This window comes from Cotesia glomerata, linkage group LG3, assembly GCF_020080835.1.
Source record: "Cotesia glomerata isolate CgM1 linkage group LG3, MPM_Cglom_v2.3, whole genome shotgun sequence".
Taxonomy (NCBI): Eukaryota; Metazoa; Arthropoda; class Insecta; order Hymenoptera; family Braconidae; genus Cotesia; species Cotesia glomerata.
This window is the reverse complement of record NC_058160.1, coordinates 17254377-17273136: the sequence shown is the minus strand read 5'-3', so window position 1 is coordinate 17273136 and position 18760 is coordinate 17254377. Positions and strand designations below refer to the sequence as shown.

The window sequence follows — 18760 nt, the reverse complement described above, 5'->3', positions numbered from 1 at the left end:
GAAGAGGATAACTACTTCAGCGATTGGTCCAGATGGTCTCTCTATGAAATATTATAAAGTACTTCAGCAATTTCTCGTACCTGAGATTGTTAATTTGTTCAATTTTTCATTGAGGACAAGTCATTTTCCAGAACAATAGAAGAAATCAATTGTGTTGCCAATACCGAAAGTGAGATGTCCTCAATCTTATGATAATTATCGACCAATTTCTCTCTTGTGCCCTTTGTCAAAAGTCTTGGAGCGCTGTGTGCATGATCAGATTGTTCGCCATGTCAGATTGAATAATTTACTTGATCCACTCCAGACAGGTTTCCAAGAAGGTATGAATACACAAACTGCGATTGTACGCCTATGTGATGACATTCGCCTAGCAATTGATGGCCATAAGGTCACTATTGCTGTTTTCTTCGACTTCAGTAAGGCGTTTGACTGTGTCGATCATATATTGTTGTTGTCATCGCTCAAAGATCTTAATTTTTCACCAGAAGTACTTGCATGGTTTCGTTTCTATTTGACTAACAGATTACAAGCTGTTCGAAGTGGAGATTGTTTGTCTTCTTAGCTGCGTTCTGTAAGTGGCGTCCCGCAAGGAAGTGTGCTTGGCCCGCTTTTATTTGCATTATTTATCACACCTCTAGGGCTGCAAATGGAGTGCAAACATCTGTTTTATGCGGACGACTTGGTCATATACATTACATGCCTAATGTCTGATGTGGATGAAGCAGTGTTAAAATTAAATGTTGAGGTCAATCGTATAGTCGAGTGGTGTGAAAATAATTTCTTAAGATTAAATGCCGCAAAAACAAATGCAATTATTTTTGGAAGTCCGCAACATGTAAATGATCATGCTTGTATCAATGCGCGGAAGATTGTGATTAATAACGTAGTCATTGATTACACAAACAATGTTAAATATCTGGGTGTTATTTTGGACAATATTCTTTCGTGGGAATAGCAAGGCATGATCATATCACTCCTAGCAGAAGATCACTTGGCTGGCTGACATTGTCAGGCCGACGTGACTTTTTGATTGCTTGCACAGTCTTTAAGATGCTGCGGTTACATTACGATGGAATATTGATGCACGGCTTCAGCGTATTAACATCAGTTCGGGTGCGATCAGATAGACAGACAGATGTGCTTAGCTTACCATATGCTAGGACAGTAACATATGATAAATCATTCTTGGTCACGGCAGTTAGAGTTTGGAATCAGTTACAGGAGGAGATTGTGCAAATCACTGATTACAGTGAATTCAGATCAAAATGTTATGCATTCTTCTTATCTAGAGACGATATATAAACAATATTTTTATTTAATTAATTAATTAATGAATCTCACAGAACTCTTTAATTATTTGCTTTGAGTCAACGTCACATATTCTATTTTATTTCACATATTCTATTTTATTTCACAATATAATTATAATTGTTATTATCATTTTGAAATAATCTTTATTAATGTTAAATGTCTTCGCGCCTTGTGGATTGTATGAATGCTAGGATTATTTGTATAATTAATGTAAGGCCCTTAGGGAGCTTCGGCTTCAGGGTCTAAATTTTTGAATAAATAAATAAATAAATACCAAAGTGTCAGTGAAAATAGTTGATACCGTCGTTCGATGTAACCTGAATAAAGCACCTAGTGCCGTGAATGTTAGACCAGTTCGCATTTTGATTAAAAAAATACAAAGACGATCTTCCATAGACACTTTCTGTCGATTGTCAAATTTTTGTCTAAGTAATATTTTTAAAAAAAGTTTGAACGTTTCAAGGCTAACTCCACATAGGTCACGTACTTCGTCAACTGCATGTTTTACTGAAGAGTAGCCATGAAACCCTGATGTACATGTTTCAGTAGCTTTCGCACATTTAATAGTCTCATTTGTACTTGATTTACAATTAACTTTGTCTCCTCGTGGTATGTAAATTTGTGTTTCTGCATCACAGACATTTGAATTATAATGCTTGATACGAATAAACGTAGTATTGTTTTTTAAAAAATTATCTGTGTTATCATCGTCATCAGATAAAAAATTAACGTTAGTTTCAACATCACAAATTGTCGGGTCACCAGCAGAAGAATTCCCATCTTGTATATTTAAATTTGCAGATAGTTCTTGAGCACTTGAAATTTTTGATTTCTTAATTTGTGATTCAGAAGTAGCTGAATTTTGCATACTTCTTTTTAAAATTCTTTGAAAACTGAAAAAAATTTTTTTAAATAATAATCGTACATTTGAGCAATTTTTTTATTTTATTGAATAAAAAATTAGTTACCGATTAACTGAAGATATTGCTCTCCTTGATGTTTTTGTGGAATAGTCGAAAATAGTTGGAGTAAAACTCGGACGTCTTGGATGATCGTGGTGTTTGTTTCCAGCAAAATGGAAACTACTAATTCTACTTCGTTTTTTCGGAGTCCAAGCTGATCCGTCTGGCCTACAATTTTTTATTAAAATAATGGAGCCATAAATAAATATAATAAATATTTACAGTTATTAATTATCTATTATCTAATCTTTGAAAGTGTTCTTATAAATATTGTATTTAATTTTTGTACTTACTCAAATTTTTTTAATGCTTTCAACCACAATTCACGCTTCTGAACTTTATGAGGAAAGTGTGGATTGGCAGATGGAAAACTGTAGAATTTATATTCACTATTTCTTGACGTATTATTACAATTTTCTGCACAGCACTTATAAATTTCTCTCTGATTTGAATCCATAATTTATTGATACGCTTTATAATTTATTTATATGCTTTAATCAAAATAATTAACCAGTTTTTATTTCATAAGAATACATGTAAATATATACGACCACGTGCTTCATAATAAAGAAAACTGGGAATGAAGTTCTTCGAAGCGTCACCCATGGCGCTTGCGCTGTTACCCTCGAAGCAAATACAAGATCTTGAATCAAACTATAGTTAGATTTCAGTCGTAAATTTTTCATAACTTGGAGTCCAATCTAAAGCCAACTTTTATTCTACATGGCTATCAGGGTCGTTCGGTTGAAAAGTCGTCGGTTACAATGTTGTGATTGAACTGTTACCGTTGAAATGTTGCTGAACCAAAAAATTTGGACACTCAAGAGTCTTGAATCCACAGATCGCAGAAGTTCGCTGGCCGTCGATCATCATTTCGATTACAGTGAACTACTAGAGCCACGTGCTTTTTTTTCACTCTCTCACGCGCGCGCGGACGTCATCGTCAAATTACCCAGAATAGCTTCTTTGGACCTCGAAACGTCGAGATATTGTGAATATCCGTTTTTTTTTTTTTTTTTTTTTTTTTTTAATTACGGAAAAGACAATAACTTCCGGATTTTTCGAAAATCAGTAATTTTCATAGCGGGAACTTAATAAATTGATTTTTTTATAATACACAATTCCTTGGCAACGCTATTCCGGATTGTAAGTTATATTCAAGTCTAGTAACATAATTAGATAGTGAAGTTTTGATCTGCAACGTCAAATCATATTTTGGGCTTTAAAAAATCAAATTTTTAAGTAAAAAATTCCTATTAAATCTCAAAATTTTATTTTTTATGTCAATAATAAGCAGTTAATATTTCAAAGGGATCTGATAATTTTTCAGATAGCTATACCCTGATAGCCATCCAATCATAAAAGTTAACATTAAATTGCAATCCAACTTTTATACAATCTAGGGCCGGAAATTGACTTTAACTTTTATCAAAATTTTGTAGTAAAAGTCTTGATGTGAACTTTTAGTGAAGTTGGACAAAATGAGTGAAAATACTTATTGATATGGCAGATTATCAGAATTTGTCTCTTTTTTACATCGGTAGGTAATTTATCGGTAAAAAAACGAAGCACAGTAAAAATTTTTTACTACTGACGTGACAAAAAAATCAATAATTTATGGTTTAACCGGGGAGTTGACCCGAAGAGTCTGGTTACGAGCCAAGCTCACTACCAGACAGTGATGCCAACTTGGGGGATTTTCCTCTAAATTTAGGGGTATTTTGCAAATAGCGAGAAAGTTTTAGGGGATAAATTTTTTTAGGGTATTTTTTTGGGAATTTTTAATTCGTCAGAAAATATATTTTAATATAAAAAATTAATAAAAAATAACAATTCTTCAATTATTAATTTTTAAAAGAACATTTTCAAAGTATATATATACTAAAGCAAAGTATAAGTAGAGCCCTCGGGAGTTATGCCTATATACATTACAAACTTATTGTAGATGTACTATAGCTATAGATTTACGCACCTATATTATAGTATATGATACCCAGTGGATTTTGACATTTAAACGTTGACATGTTTTTAGTCTAGTAAAAATCAAGTTTTACTTTTTAAATATATCGTATATAATAACTGCAGCTTTATTATAACACAAATAGTTGATATGAGCAATAAAACAAATTGTTTTAAAGAAAAAAAATAAGCTCAAAAATATTCGAAGCAATGGGAACAAGACGAAAACTTAAAAGGTTAGTTTGTTATATTTTCGATAATTTTTAAAGCATTTTCCATAATCTTAAGTATGTTTTATTTAGTTACACAATTAAAAGATTTTTTTTTATTAACAATACTTTTTTTCAATATTGTTTTAGATTGGATAGCTCCTGATCCTACTGGTAACTGTCAAAAAGCTTATTGTAAATATTGCCGTACTATTTTAGTAGCACATAAAAAAGATTTAGGCAAGCATGCGATATCAATTAAACATAAAAATGCTGTTGATAAACAAGCAAAATTATGTCGTCCAATAAACGTGATAAAACCTCCTAACAATAAAGTTAAAGTTGCTGAACTTCAACTAGCCGCATTTATAGCAGAACATACATCAATTATCACAGTTGATCACTTGACAGAATTGTTGAAAAAAATTGAACCGGATTCGGATGTTTTTAGTAAGTTGAAATTGCATCGAACCAAGTGTGCAGCACTTATAAAAAATATTTTAGGCCCGTGTATGCTCGAAGACTTAGTGAATGATATGAAGGAATCTCCCTACTCACTTATTATTGATGAAAGCACTGATATATCGACTGAAAAAATTCTATGCATAATGGTACGATATTTTTCTTTTAAAAAGAAAAAATTATTGACTACATTTTATCGTATTGTAAAAATAGTTGACGCAACTGCTAATGGTATTCATTCGGCTTTAAAATTACAATTAGAAGCTGATGGACTTTCTTTAAAAAATTTAGTCGGTATTGGAGTTGATGGTGCAAATGTGATGGTCGGTGTGAACCATTCTGTTTCATCGCTTTTGAGACAAGAAGTACCTGATATTGTAATTATCAAATGTATCTGTCACTCTCTCCATTTGTGCGCTGAAAAAGCTGCAGAAACATTACCTCGCCAACTAGAATATCTTGTCAGAGAAGCTCACAATTGGTTTTCCAATAGTCCAAATCGTAAGGATGATTATAAAAAACTTTATAAAGTCATGAATGGTGATGAAGCTAAAAAGGATCCGAAAAAAATTGCTGGTCTGAGCGGGACTCGGTGGTTGGCTAGATACTCTGCAATTAATACTATTTTAGAGCAATGGAAAGAGTTAAAACTACTATTTGAATTAGCTAAAAATAATGACAAATGTTTACAAGCACAGTACTTATATGATATTATGGTTTGTCCAGCGTATAAATTATTTATGATTTTTTTGCATTCAAATTTAGAATTATTAACTAATTTAAATAAGCTATTTCAAAGTAGTAACGTTGAAATATTTAAACTGCTAGAAGACTTATTTTTGTTATATAAGAGTATTCTGCAGAAAATTGTGGTTCCATCTCAACTGCCGAAAATTAAGGACGACGATCTAGTTAATTTTAAATTTCAAGACTATCTAATACATACATCATCAGTTTTTTTTGGATACAACTTTGATCAAGCAGCTAAATCAGTGCCATCAAATGAAATATCTAATATTCGAGCTCGGTGCAAAGATTTTTTAGTGAAACTATGTACTGAAATTCAGGAACAATTGCCTATAAATATTTCTATATTGAAATCAATGAATGTCTTGACATCGACTTACGCTACATCACAGATAAAACCTGATTTATCCAAATTGTTGGAACAATTCACTAGGGAATCATTGTATGGATCAAAAGATAATATTATCAAAGAATAGAACATGTTATCTCATAAACAGTGGGATAATACGAATGAAACAGTATGATTTTGGTCAGAAGTTTACGAGGATCGTGATTCAGGCGGTAATAGAAGATTTGAAAATGTTTCTAAATTTGCTTTAGCACTGTTAACTACTCCCATTTCAAATGCTGATGTTGAGAGAGCATTTTCCATATATGCTGTGATAAAGTATAAATTAAGGAACAAGTTAGCACTAGAAATGGTTCAGAGTATTATGATGGTTAAATTTTCACTAAAACGAGATTACGAACAGTGCACTTTATTTGTGCCCACTAAAGAAATACTGAGCAGATACGGTACACATGTATGATTTTAAAAACGACACTGAAAAAGTAAGTGATGTAGAGTTTCAAGAACTGCTTAACATAACGAATGCAATATAGTTCATTTAAATATGTGATTTTATATGATAAAGAAATTTTTATTTATCAATTTGTTATTAACAATACACGCAAAGTAAATATATTTATTTATATGATATAAATATTTACATAATATGAATACTTATATAAAATATAATGTATAGTCTATTAAAGGAAGTTTAAAAAAAAGAAACAAAATAATTTATTTTCTATTTTAAAACCTTCAACAAAATTGTAAGGTAAAAGCCCCAATATATAATCATGTACCAATATATGATCACTCCATGTATTTGTATACCTATATTTGCGAATATAGATATACAAATACATGGAGTGATCATATACTGGTACATGATCATATACTGGGGCTTTTACCTTATATAAGTTTTACTGTACAAGTTTTGGAGTGAACTTAACGTTAACTTTGACCAAACTTTCTATACTACAAGTATTTTTATAGTAAGTGTGGCTTTCAAGGTATTATTTGTTTATAAATGTTAGTAAAATGACGCAAAAGCGGCATTGTTAATAACTTATGAACTGTTTGTCAGGCGGAGATAAAAAAAAAAATAAATGTAGTTTTTTTAAGCTCTACATTATACTTATTGTCACTGAAAGCGTTAAACTAATAGCTTCTGATAAAAAAACTTTTTAAGTAACAATTTTTTTATCGCTTATAATTTTTAAAAAATTTGAGTCTTTTCTAGAATCTAATGTTATCTGATTCCCTTCCCCTTCTCCTCTAAAAACCCTACAAAACCCTCCCTATTTTTGAACCAGTATTCAATTGGATGAGTGAAATTGTATAATTTCTGTGGGCTAATATAATATAGATATTCATAGTAATTATAAATTGAAATGTAAGCGACTTGAAAAGTTACTTGACAATCGACTACTTGCCATTCTATTAGTTTACTATTGTTTCAATACCTATGTTAAGGAAGTACGAGCGCTAGGCGGGGTGGGGATAGGTATCGACTCTAGCGCGGTAAGGGGAGAGCAGTAACTTTATGATTTTTCTCAATATATAGACCCGTGAAAAAATATTCTGATCAGGCTTGATATGAGCTGATAAGGCCATATAAAAATTTTTGATATGTTCATATCTGGCCTGATATGATCTGATATGTCCATATTTAATTTTTTATATATCCTGATATGGCCTGATATGAAAATTGGCCATATCAGGCCTGATCAAGGCTTATCAATTTGATATGTCTATATCAGACTTGATATAGCTTGATATGCTCATATCTAATTTTACATTATTTTTTAATAGGTCCTGATATGCCCTGATATAACCTTATAAAGTTATATATATTTTGATAAACTTGAAAAAAAAATCCCTGATCAGGGTTGATATGACTTGATATGGATTCATATAGTCTGATATACTCATACTCTTACCAGCACATAAGTAGTCTTATGTACTCATATAAAGGCATACCCAAGTAAAAAATCTATATATCATTATATATGATTCATATCTAATTATATAAAAGCATATGTAATTGTTAGAATTAGGTAGGGCCTTTTAAATAAACAATAACAATTAATAGTTAAGAGTATTTATTAATATGTGCATCCGCACGTTACCAAAACTCAATCGGAAGTAAGTGGTGGTACAGTTCTCTAATCTCAACTCAAGCAGGGATCATGACATCACATGACCTTCCCACTACTCATGGGGTAAGACGGTTAGGCGTTACTTCCAACACTCCCTCCCGTCTAGCCGTCTTTCACCATTTTACAATGATTCATATAAAATACATAGATTTTCTTAATATATAAAAGTTACATATCTATGGCTACTAATAATGATAATAATTATTCAATTAATATTACTAAGGCGGAATAATACAATGGCAATCCGGTGAGTCTTTGAGTTTATTTTCCTGAAATAGAATAGTTAATAATTTAACATTGATCTATTTTAGCATTCATTAATTTATCAGTCAAGTATTTATGTAGGTCAAACGTAAGAGGTTTTGTGAATATATCAGCAACCTGATTCTTTGACGGGATCCATTCAACATCAACAAAATTTCGCGCTACACATTCTTTTACATAATGTTCTCGTATCTCTGTCATATGTCTTAATTTATTACTCCCACTAGTTTTCGCACACGACGCGGCAGCTTAATTGTCACACCACAATTTTATGGGATAAAATATTCTGTCCAAAATTAATTTAAGTGAATTACTTATAGCTATCAATTCTTGACACGCTTCACTCATTGCTACATACTCTGCTTGACACGTAGACAGTGCTACATATGGTTGTTTATGAGTCCGCCAAGTGATTGTATCACCAAACAATTTTATGACATACCCACAAGTTGTTTGAGATCCTTTACAATCTGCTAAGCTCGCATCAGAGTATGCTTGTATATCATTTCGCTCACCAGTGTACCTTAATCCTAAGGTTCTGGTTCCTTTCAGATATCTGAACACTCTTTCAACCATCCGCCAATCGCTTTCAGTTGGATTAATTTGACGTCTACTTAATACATTAACCGCATAAGATATATCTGGTCGAGTTGCCCCGGCCAAATATAGCAAACTACCAATCGCTTCTCTGTAAGGAACATTTTTAATTGTTTCAGTAGTAATTAACACATCATCATTTATATTTTCTTCTCTCAGCTTTCTTTCTCTATTAATTACCTGAGTGGTAACCATAGGCGTTCTCTGTGGACTCATATCACTAAAATTAAATTCTTCTAAGATTCTACTTATATACTTTTCCTGACTAAGAATGATTTTTCGACTTTGTCTATCTCGATGTATTGAAATTCCCAGAAATTCTTTTGGTTCACCCAAATCACTCATCTCAAATTCCTTTTTAAGTTTTAATTTTATCTCAACCATTTTAGATTTGTCGTTATAAGCTAAGATAATCCAAACAAAAACAGTTTCACTGTAAAAAATTGCGCCAAGTCCACGTTCATAAAACTCATCTCAATAACATTTGCACTTTACAAAAAAAATTAGGCTCGTTTTAATAATTTTCATTCTCTGCAAAAAGATGTGAAATACAAAAAAATACCAAGAAACCGTCATAATGTTGAAAAAATTGAAAAAAAATTTGTTGAAAATTAAAAAATAAAAAAAAAAATTTTTTATCGTACTTGGCGCGCGTCATTGAGTACCCCAATTTTTTTCGGAAGAATTTCAACTCAAGAAAATTCGATTTCGCTTGTATATATATAATCATATTATATATTTATATAGATTTCGTTAGTCAAGGATACTGAACTCATTGAAAACATTGCTTAGTGTATTAATTATCAGTTTTAGTAAAAAAACCCGTTCTTAAAATTTTTTTTAGATCTTTAGTGAGAACAACTGTCAATATGGTGGTGTGTTCAAGAAATCTGAAATTATATAAAATTTTTGGATTTATTTTTTTTCAGCTTCGTCATGAATCTTTAATGAAGAACCTTATGCAATATTAAAGTTTGATATTGCTTCGTTTAATTGTAATTAACACATTTTGATTGGAACTCACACCGCATTGTCCCAATTTAGTCGGCCATATGTTTTATTTTTTAGTAAACACAATTCTCACAATGCAACCGACCCAACGATGCAACGTATGCATGCGTATCGACTTATATGTAGTTTGCATAACTGCGTATGACATGTCAATTTTACCTAACTTTTGTAAAACTTATTATGAAATAACATAGGTTGACTTACTTATAAATTTCTCAGCATTAAAAGGATGTTTATTTATCCTGAAAAAATTTGGGGTACTCAATGACGCGCGCCAAGTACGATAAAAATTTTTATTTTTTAATTTTCAACAAATTTTTTAAAAATTTTTTCAACATTATGACGGTTTCTTGGTATTTTTTTGTATTTCACATCTTTTTGCAGAGAATGAAAATTATTAAAACGAGCCTAATTTTTTTTGTAAAGTGCAAATGTTATTGAGATGAGTTTTATGAACGTGGACTTGGCGCAATTTTTTACAGTGAAACTGTTTTTGTTTGGATTTCAGTATTTTTTGTAATTATAATAAAAATTGACAATTTTAATTTAATACATTTCCGGTGGCAAACTATCCCCTTTAAGCTATAGTTCATGTAAAAGTTATTCTTGCGCCGCCTGGCGTGTGTAATTGCAAGCTGTCAAATATCTTTTTTTCACTGTAGTTTCCCATCTATTATAAGATTAGCATGCATCCTTATATTATTTAGTCTCTGGCCGTCCGCTTTTTACATAAGAAAAAAGTTAAAATCTAAAAATCAGGGTCGCTATAGTTTGTGCTGATTATTTTTAATAATTTTAAATAGAAATTATAAAGATAATTGATAATAATCAAGTAATACGCGTAATAAAAAGCATGAACTACTATTATAAAATATCATATAGAAAAAAAATCAAAATAAATTTGAAAAAAAATTTGTAACCTCAAAAAACCGTTCTGCTTACGGTATATACACACTCGGTAGTCTGGCTTAAGAACGAAACTTGGCGCCAGACTCTATCGAGTCTGTTGATTTTTTCATTTTTCTATTTTATATCTTTTTGTAAAGAAAAAAAAAATTTTTTTTTCCTTAATAGTCTTATGAACGTGGACTTGGCGCGATTTTTTTTACAGTGAAACTGTTTTTGTTCGGATTATAATTACTATTATTGTTGTTGTTATTATGATTACCAGAATTATTTATTGTTATTATGATATTGTTGTTAGTAAATGACACAATGTATCAAACGCTTAGTTATGTTACGTATTATCAAGAAATTAAGATTATTTAAAACCCGCCGAATTGAATGACAGTGCCATCTACTGGCAACAACCATGAGATTATAGAATGTACACTATCTTCAATGAAAATTCCCCAGACACTGAACAGCTGGTTTATCCCAAGAAAGTAGAACTCGAACAACGTTTAGTCTGTTGTGTATTTAGACTGGTTAATAAATATTATGTAAGAAATATCATCGTTTCAAACTTCGCTCAATTAACAAGTAGTGCCACCATCAGGCAACAATCATCAAGACGTTTGTAGTATCTGTACATTGCTCGAACAGAATTACTCAGATCTTGATAAGCTGACTTTTCCGAAGAAAGCAAAATCAAACAATTCTAGCTCTTTTAGGGCCATTTTTTCAAATCAAGATAAAATTTTATCCAGGATAAAATTATGATGCCAGTATATTTATATATATGAAATATATAGATATATTTTATCATTAGATAAAATTTTATCCTAGATTGAAAAACTGGCCCTTAAATATTGACTCTAGTTAATAAATACAACTAAATGAAAAAAAAGTATATTTAGAAAAATACGAATGGAAAGTTATTTAATAATTAATTCTAGGGATTTTATATTAAAAAAAATATTTTAACACTTTTTGTTTTTAAAAAAATTTTTAATTCAAAGTTTGTATTTTTCCCGCGGGAATTGAATGTTTATAAAGTTTTAATATAAATCATTTAAAATATCACTTTTCGTACAATATCTAGCAGCATTGATAAAATTTTATATCAATAAGCCGCGAACATTCTTTAGCTTAGATTGATAAACTAAATGATCAATTGTAAGCTTTTAATTTTACATATATTTTTAAAAAATTTTTACATTTTTGTAGTTGTGATAGTTGTAAATTTAAATTTAATACTTTAATACTTAATAATTTAAAAACAATATCAATGATAATAATAATAATAAATCGTATTATCAATTTATTTTTACCATTATAAATATTTTTAGTATTATCCATATTGTCATTGTTAATATTGTCGTTATTATAATTATTATTATTTTCATTATTATTTAGTGTCAATATCATATTGTTGTAAGTAAATATCACAATTCGTAAACTTATAAATAATATTCGTATTATGTAAGAAATATCGTTTCAAACTTCGCTTAATTAAAAAGTAGTGCCACCTACAGGCTACAATCATCAAGACGTTTGTAGTATCTGTACAGTACTCGAACAGAATTACTCAGATCTTGATCAGCTGACTTCCGAAGAAAGCAAAATCAAACAATTCTACCTCTTTTAGGGCCAGTTTTTCAAATCAAGATAAAATTTTATCCAGGATAAAAGTATTACTGCCAGTATATTTATATATATGAAATATATAGATATATTTTCATCATTAGATAAAATTTTATCCTGGATTGAAAAACTGGTCCTTAAATATTGACTCTAGTGAATAAATGCCACTGAATGAGAAGAAAATATATTTAGAAAAATACAGATGAAAAGTTATTTAATAATTAATTCTAGGGATTTTATATTAAAAAATATATTTTAAGATTTTTTGTTTTTAAAAAAATTTTTAATTCAAATTTTGTATTTTTCCCGCAGAAATTGAATGATTATAAAGTTTCAATATAAATCATTTTAAGTATCACTTTTCGTACAATATCTAGCAGCATTAATAAAATTTTATATAAATAAGCCGCGAATACTCTTTGGCTTAGATTAATAAACTAAATTATCGATTGTAAGCTTTTAATTTCACATAAATTTGAAAAAAAATTTTAACATTTTTTGTAGTAGTGGTAGTTGTAAATTTAAATTTAATACTTTAATGCTTAATAATTTAATAAAAATAATATTAATAATGATAAATATTATTATTACTATTATTTTCATCATTAATATATTGTTACTATTATGACAACTTTCAGTGTTATCTTTATTGTTATTGTTGGTATTGTCGTTATTATTATTATTTTAATGATTATTTATTGTTATTATCATATTGTTGTTAAGAAATAACACAATTCGTCAAACTCATAATTAATATAAGTGTTATGTAAAGAATATCGTCGTTTAAAACTTCCGCTCAATTCGATTGAAATGCCATTTACAGACACCTACTACTGAGATATTGTAGTTCTGTACACCGCTCGAACAGAATTACTTAACGAGGTCCTTTCGCCGCCAATGTAAAATAAAAAATATTAAATTATGAGTAAATTTAATTTTTTTCTAATAGTTAAGGTCCTTATTTATCTTATATTGAGGTTTAAATTATACTTTACCGGAAAATTTTTGAAAAAATAAAATTTTTAAATGTTAGTATTTGTTCAGAGTCTTACGAGAAAATCAGACGTTTGCAGTATTTCTCGAATTATACTATCAGTCATGGATTAGATGAAGTAAAAAAAAACTAAAAATCAGATTTTCGAAATATTCAGGTTTCTTTTTTTGCAATAAAATATATCAGTGACCGATATATTTATTGAGAAATTAATATTTAAAAATCATGGTTAAAAATGGTTTTGTGACTAAACATTTTTAATTAATTTATTTATTTACACTGTCTGCAAAAAGTTAAACACGGTTAAGGTTATAGTGTGCAAATAAAAATGTAAACAACCGAAATAAAGCGTTGCCAAATCACGAACAGGTTACTAACAGCTGATTTACAACAGTCAAATTAACTTTTGTATTTAACTATTTTTTTTTTAATTTTCAAAATTTCAACGATTAATGCCTCATATACTATTTATTTTTTAATTTTAGGAATTTTTATGGGTTCTGTATTTTAATTTATTGAAAATTTACTACTACAGTTGTTATGACTCATCTGGAGCGAAAGGACTTCCTTAAGGTGCAATTTCATGCTGACGCTTGACGCTGATTCTTACGAACTAAACAATGTTTAGTTTTGACTGACGCTGCATTAATTTAAGATGGCGCTCCAGTCGAAACTATATACAATTTAAGCTCATTTGACGCTCTAAGCCAGCGTCAAGCGTCAGCATGAAATTGCACCTTAAGACTTTGATTAGCTGACTTTTTTGATGAAAGCAAACCCAAACAATTTTAGCTCTTTTAAGTATTGACTGTTGTTACTAAATAAAATTTAGTTAGAAGAAAATATGAATAATTTTAAAAAATTCACATGTAAAGTTGTTTGATAGTTAATTCTAAAGATTTTATAATAAGAAAAATCTTAACATTTTTTGTAATTAAAAAAATGTTTAATTCAAAATTTGTACCTTTCCCGCGAAAATTAAATGTTCCTAAAATTGTAATATTAATAAATTAATCTTTATTTTTCGTACAATATCTAGTTGCATTAATAAAATTTTATATAAATAAGCCGCGAATACTCTTTGGTTAAGATTAATAAACTAAATTATCAATCAAAATCTTTATATTTCATATAATCGTAGAAAAAAACTTGATAATTTTTGTAACTCAAAAAATTGATCATTTAATTTCAATACTGTTTTGTTGGAAATTAAAAGTGAATAAATAACAAAATAAATGCAGACAAGATACTTTAGTTCATTAACATCTGTGAGAGTCTCTAAGATTTTAGTTTACTTCATCTATTCTACAGTACCAACTTTAATATTACGTTGGCTGCATTTTTCTTTTCATGGAAAACTATTTCCATTAAGCTATTCTTTACGTAAAAATAATTCCAACGCACCCCAGCATGTGTAAATGCAGGATGTGAAATATCTTTGGGTGCGTTCGCGTTGGATGCATTAAGCGCTTACAGCACCACACCTATAACACGTTATACAGCGACATATATATATTTATAATATACACACGTGCTCACAGCGCATAAGCTTCCGTCGCGTATCCACCTTTTTTTTAACTATAGTTTCATACTTTTCTATCATCGGGAGGTTATGTTTCCCATAAGAAAAAAGTTAAAATCTAAAAATCTGGGTCGCTATAGTTTGTGCCAGTGAATTTTATGAATTTTAAATAGAATTCATATTTATCACTAACTATAATTAGTTAATATTGATGATATAAGATGTAACATATTATTATAAAGTATTCTTGAAGGAAAAAAAGGTCTGTAAAATTAATAAAATTATGCAACCTCAAAAAACCGTTCTGCTTACGGTATATACACACTCGGTAGTCTGGCGCTCCGTTTGAACGGGACTTGGCGCCAGATTCTACCGAATCTGTGGATAGTATTTTTTGAATTTTCAAACTGCAATAATTTCTAAATGAATTAATCGATTTTCACGTGGTTTACAGTTAAGCTTAAGAGCTGATTAGTTTTTGGAATTGATCGGTAAAGCCGTTTAGAAGTTATTCCAAAAAAAACGATTTTTTAAAAATTTTATTTTTGAGATTTCTCAAAATCTAGCGAACCGAATCGATTCAAATTTTCACGAAATTTAATGGCAATAATACTCTTTAAATCGCCACCTATTTCGATCCGATCGACCGAGCCGTTCAAAAGTTATTAGAGGTTTACATACACACACACACACATACACACACACACACACACACACACACACACACACACACACACACACACACACACAGCCGTACGGACACCATCGCGGGAATAGTCAGGGAAGCTTGCTGTAACCTTAAAACGATAACCAAGTAAAACCAATAACTTCCCGATTTTTGAAAATTTTCAATTTTCTTAGCGGAAAGGTAAAAATCAAGCTTTTTATCAAAAGTTGCCTTGGCGCTCGTACTTCCTTAAATGAACTGCTTATGTCCATCAAACCGCAGAATTTCTTGCATCCGGCGAGCCCTAAGCCCAATATTCTCATAACAAAAATGAACCGGCGATTTAGTTCATACATTCTTCCGATTTTTTGACAAGATAAAATATATTTTGGATCACATCGTTCACATTCTACTACGATTTTATATCCCAGACCAAATTTCGAACATTGCTTAAATTGTACTTTACCATTACACAATTGATCTTTATCTTCATCGTCAATAATGTTAGAACACCGCACAAACGATGAGAGAGTTGAGAAAACCAAGGCAAAATCTATGATTGCATATTGGAGTGTATCCTCTTCTGGCACGTGCTCTTTATCATCACCTTTTAATTTTTTTGCTGAGGTGCTCGTGAAGGAACTATCATCAGTTTCCGGATCTTTAGGATCAAAGGACTGTCTCCTTTTTCTCGGTCTATCTTTTCTACGAGCTCCAACGGTTAACTGTTTTCTTGAAATTTTATGCATTGTTTATCAACTTCATAAATGACACTAGATAACCACAAATAATACCACGTTTTTAATAAATTATATGATAGAAACTTGAGATAACCTCAAATGAACCTCGTGCTTCAAGAAGTAATCACCAAATAAAATATTTCAAACTAGTTTTCCTTAGGAAGTGAAAGTAATATACAACAATGACAGACAAACAATAGACGAGCAGCTGCTCACTATACCTGAGGCGCGCTGACCCTTCTATACCTGACTTGGAGCGCACACCTTCCTAAGGTTGTATCTCCAAAACTATTATTCGGATCGACTTGAAAATTTAGGACAATATTCTTGAGATGTTGTAGAAATCAATGAGCCAAAAAAAAAAATCGATTTTTTGAACCCACGAAACCCATGTAACCCCTTAACTAATTTATCATGACAATCTTCATTTCATTCTTTATCACGACTACACGCCTTATAATACTTTCATATGAATTGTTATGCGTGAATTACTTAATAATAGATAATCAAAATGATAGATTGTGAGAATTAGCTTGAAAATTCCCGGTCTATCACGTAGAATAGTTCTATTAGGAGTAGCTTATCACAGATATCATGTAAGTAACTGAGTAATTTGGCAATAGTCTTTTGGTTGCAAGTGTTTTAAATTCGGTAACGAGATGGAACATCATCTGTCTTAGTTCGGGATCAACATGCGGACTGTGGGTAGCCATGATCTAATGAGTGTAATGCCAGTATTGGCACAATCTAGCATTGACCAACATTATCGAAAACCAATCGGGAAATAACCAAGAAATAAAACCTTGATTGTAGTAACTAATTAGTAACAAATTTAGCACTAAAAATCAATTACGTAGTAATTTTCGAAGCACTGATACTAATGCCTAGATTGTGTCAGCTTTACACACATAAAGGTTCTTATTATTAAGAGGTTTAATAAACTGTTTCACTAGTCTGCGATGAAGCAGGGGCTCTCGAATAATACAACTTTTGATATAAAGATTTTTCTCTCAATATTATAAATGATATCATTTTTCTAACCTTATTCGCTGGATATAATTTCGTTAAAAGACTTTAGACACTCTTTAAACATTTTTTAGTATCTGGTGAAGGTGAATCAATCGGTTCCGAGTCTGTGCCGCATCCAACTTATGTGCAATACGTCGAAGGAGACGGCTCAACTTACAATATAACCAATGGACAAATGTTAGTATTTAATCAAATATGTGACGTCTTCAACTTTCTATAATGTATTTTAATTAATACTTGTTTTAGGACTTATCCGGTTTACGCTGTCGGTGAAGCAGGAACCATGTACACTTCTTCTTCGAGTCAATATTACACATCAGCTAACACACCAGTAACTTATACCCAGGTATGAAAAATAAGTTAGCTAAAAAATTTGTTATCTTGCAAACTTATTCGAGTCTCGACAAAATTTTAGGTTTCAGGACAAGGTTCAAATACAACTGCTAGTCAAATACTATCGCAAGGTAACGGTACTTACTTAATTCAGCAGAATATCATTGATAATGATACACCTAGTCACACGTTGATCTCTACGTCAGCGAGCCGAACAAGTCCGCAAACTGAAAATGCAGTGAGTTTTTCAATATTACCATTCTAGTTTTTTTCGAAATTTTAAATTAACCTAATATTTCTTGAAACAGTAGCATAATATCATTGAGTTTTTCTTTTAGAAAGTTTTTTCACTTAGAGCATCGTAAAAATGAAATTCTGTGATTCATAGCATATAGATTTAGCCGATTTATCTACGTCTCCTATCTATGTCAAGTTTTTTTACCAATACTCCTGGTAAGAATTTTTGTCAAGTCTTGAATAAATCTAACTCAAAAATCTTGATTATGTAATTCATCCAGATTTCGACAATTCTACACGGGAAAAAATTTCTGGGAAAATTTACGATACAACTATTGTAAAGCTGGACTATACTTTTATTACTATTATTAATTGTCAAATATTTTAGAAGAAAAAATAATATTTATTCATGAAAAAATACAATCTTACTATTGTAAAAAGTAAGAAATGAAAATTTCTAGTGCTGCCTCTGTATCTTTCCAATAGAACTATAGCAAATTTTACAATAGTTGAATTGGAATGTCTCTCAATTAGTGTGAGTGGCCGTGCACATTAATGGCCGTGCACAGCGTTAGACTCCGAGTTTATGTAAATGTTAAAGGATATGGGTCTTAGTTTACCTTGGATAGCGTAGAGGGAGAGTCTCTGGCTGCCAACACAGAGTTCTGGGTTCGATTCCCAGATAGCACGAAAAAGTCGTTTT

General features: G+C 30.5%; 2 protein-coding genes across 2 annotated transcripts in view; both read left to right on the top strand.

Moving 5' to 3' along the window:
- Positions 1-18760, top strand: part of LOC123262222 (DNA-binding protein RFX2) — a 98847-nt gene that overhangs the window by 16166 nt on the left and 63921 nt on the right. Inside the window, exons 4-6 of the mRNA XM_044724372.1 lie at positions 17559-17664; positions 17734-17833; positions 17903-18058. Of these exons, the coding sequence (XP_044580307.1) occupies positions 17559-17664; positions 17734-17833; positions 17903-18058 (362 nt within the window). The remainder of the gene's footprint in view (positions 1-17558; positions 17665-17733; positions 17834-17902; positions 18059-18760) is intronic.
- LOC123262223 lies at positions 4285-6594 on the top strand. The gene is made up of 2 exons (XM_044724375.1): positions 4285-4468; positions 4592-6594. Exon 2 carries the CDS (start codon positions 4954-4956, stop codon positions 6124-6126), a length of 1173 nt encoding a protein of 390 aa, XP_044580310.1. The 5' UTR covers positions 4285-4468; positions 4592-4953; the 3' UTR covers positions 6127-6594.

Coding starts and splice junctions, on each gene's coding strand:
- LOC123262223 (XM_044724375.1), top strand. CDS start 4,954: ATGCTCGAAGACTTAGTGAATGATATGAAGGAATCTCCCTACTCACTT.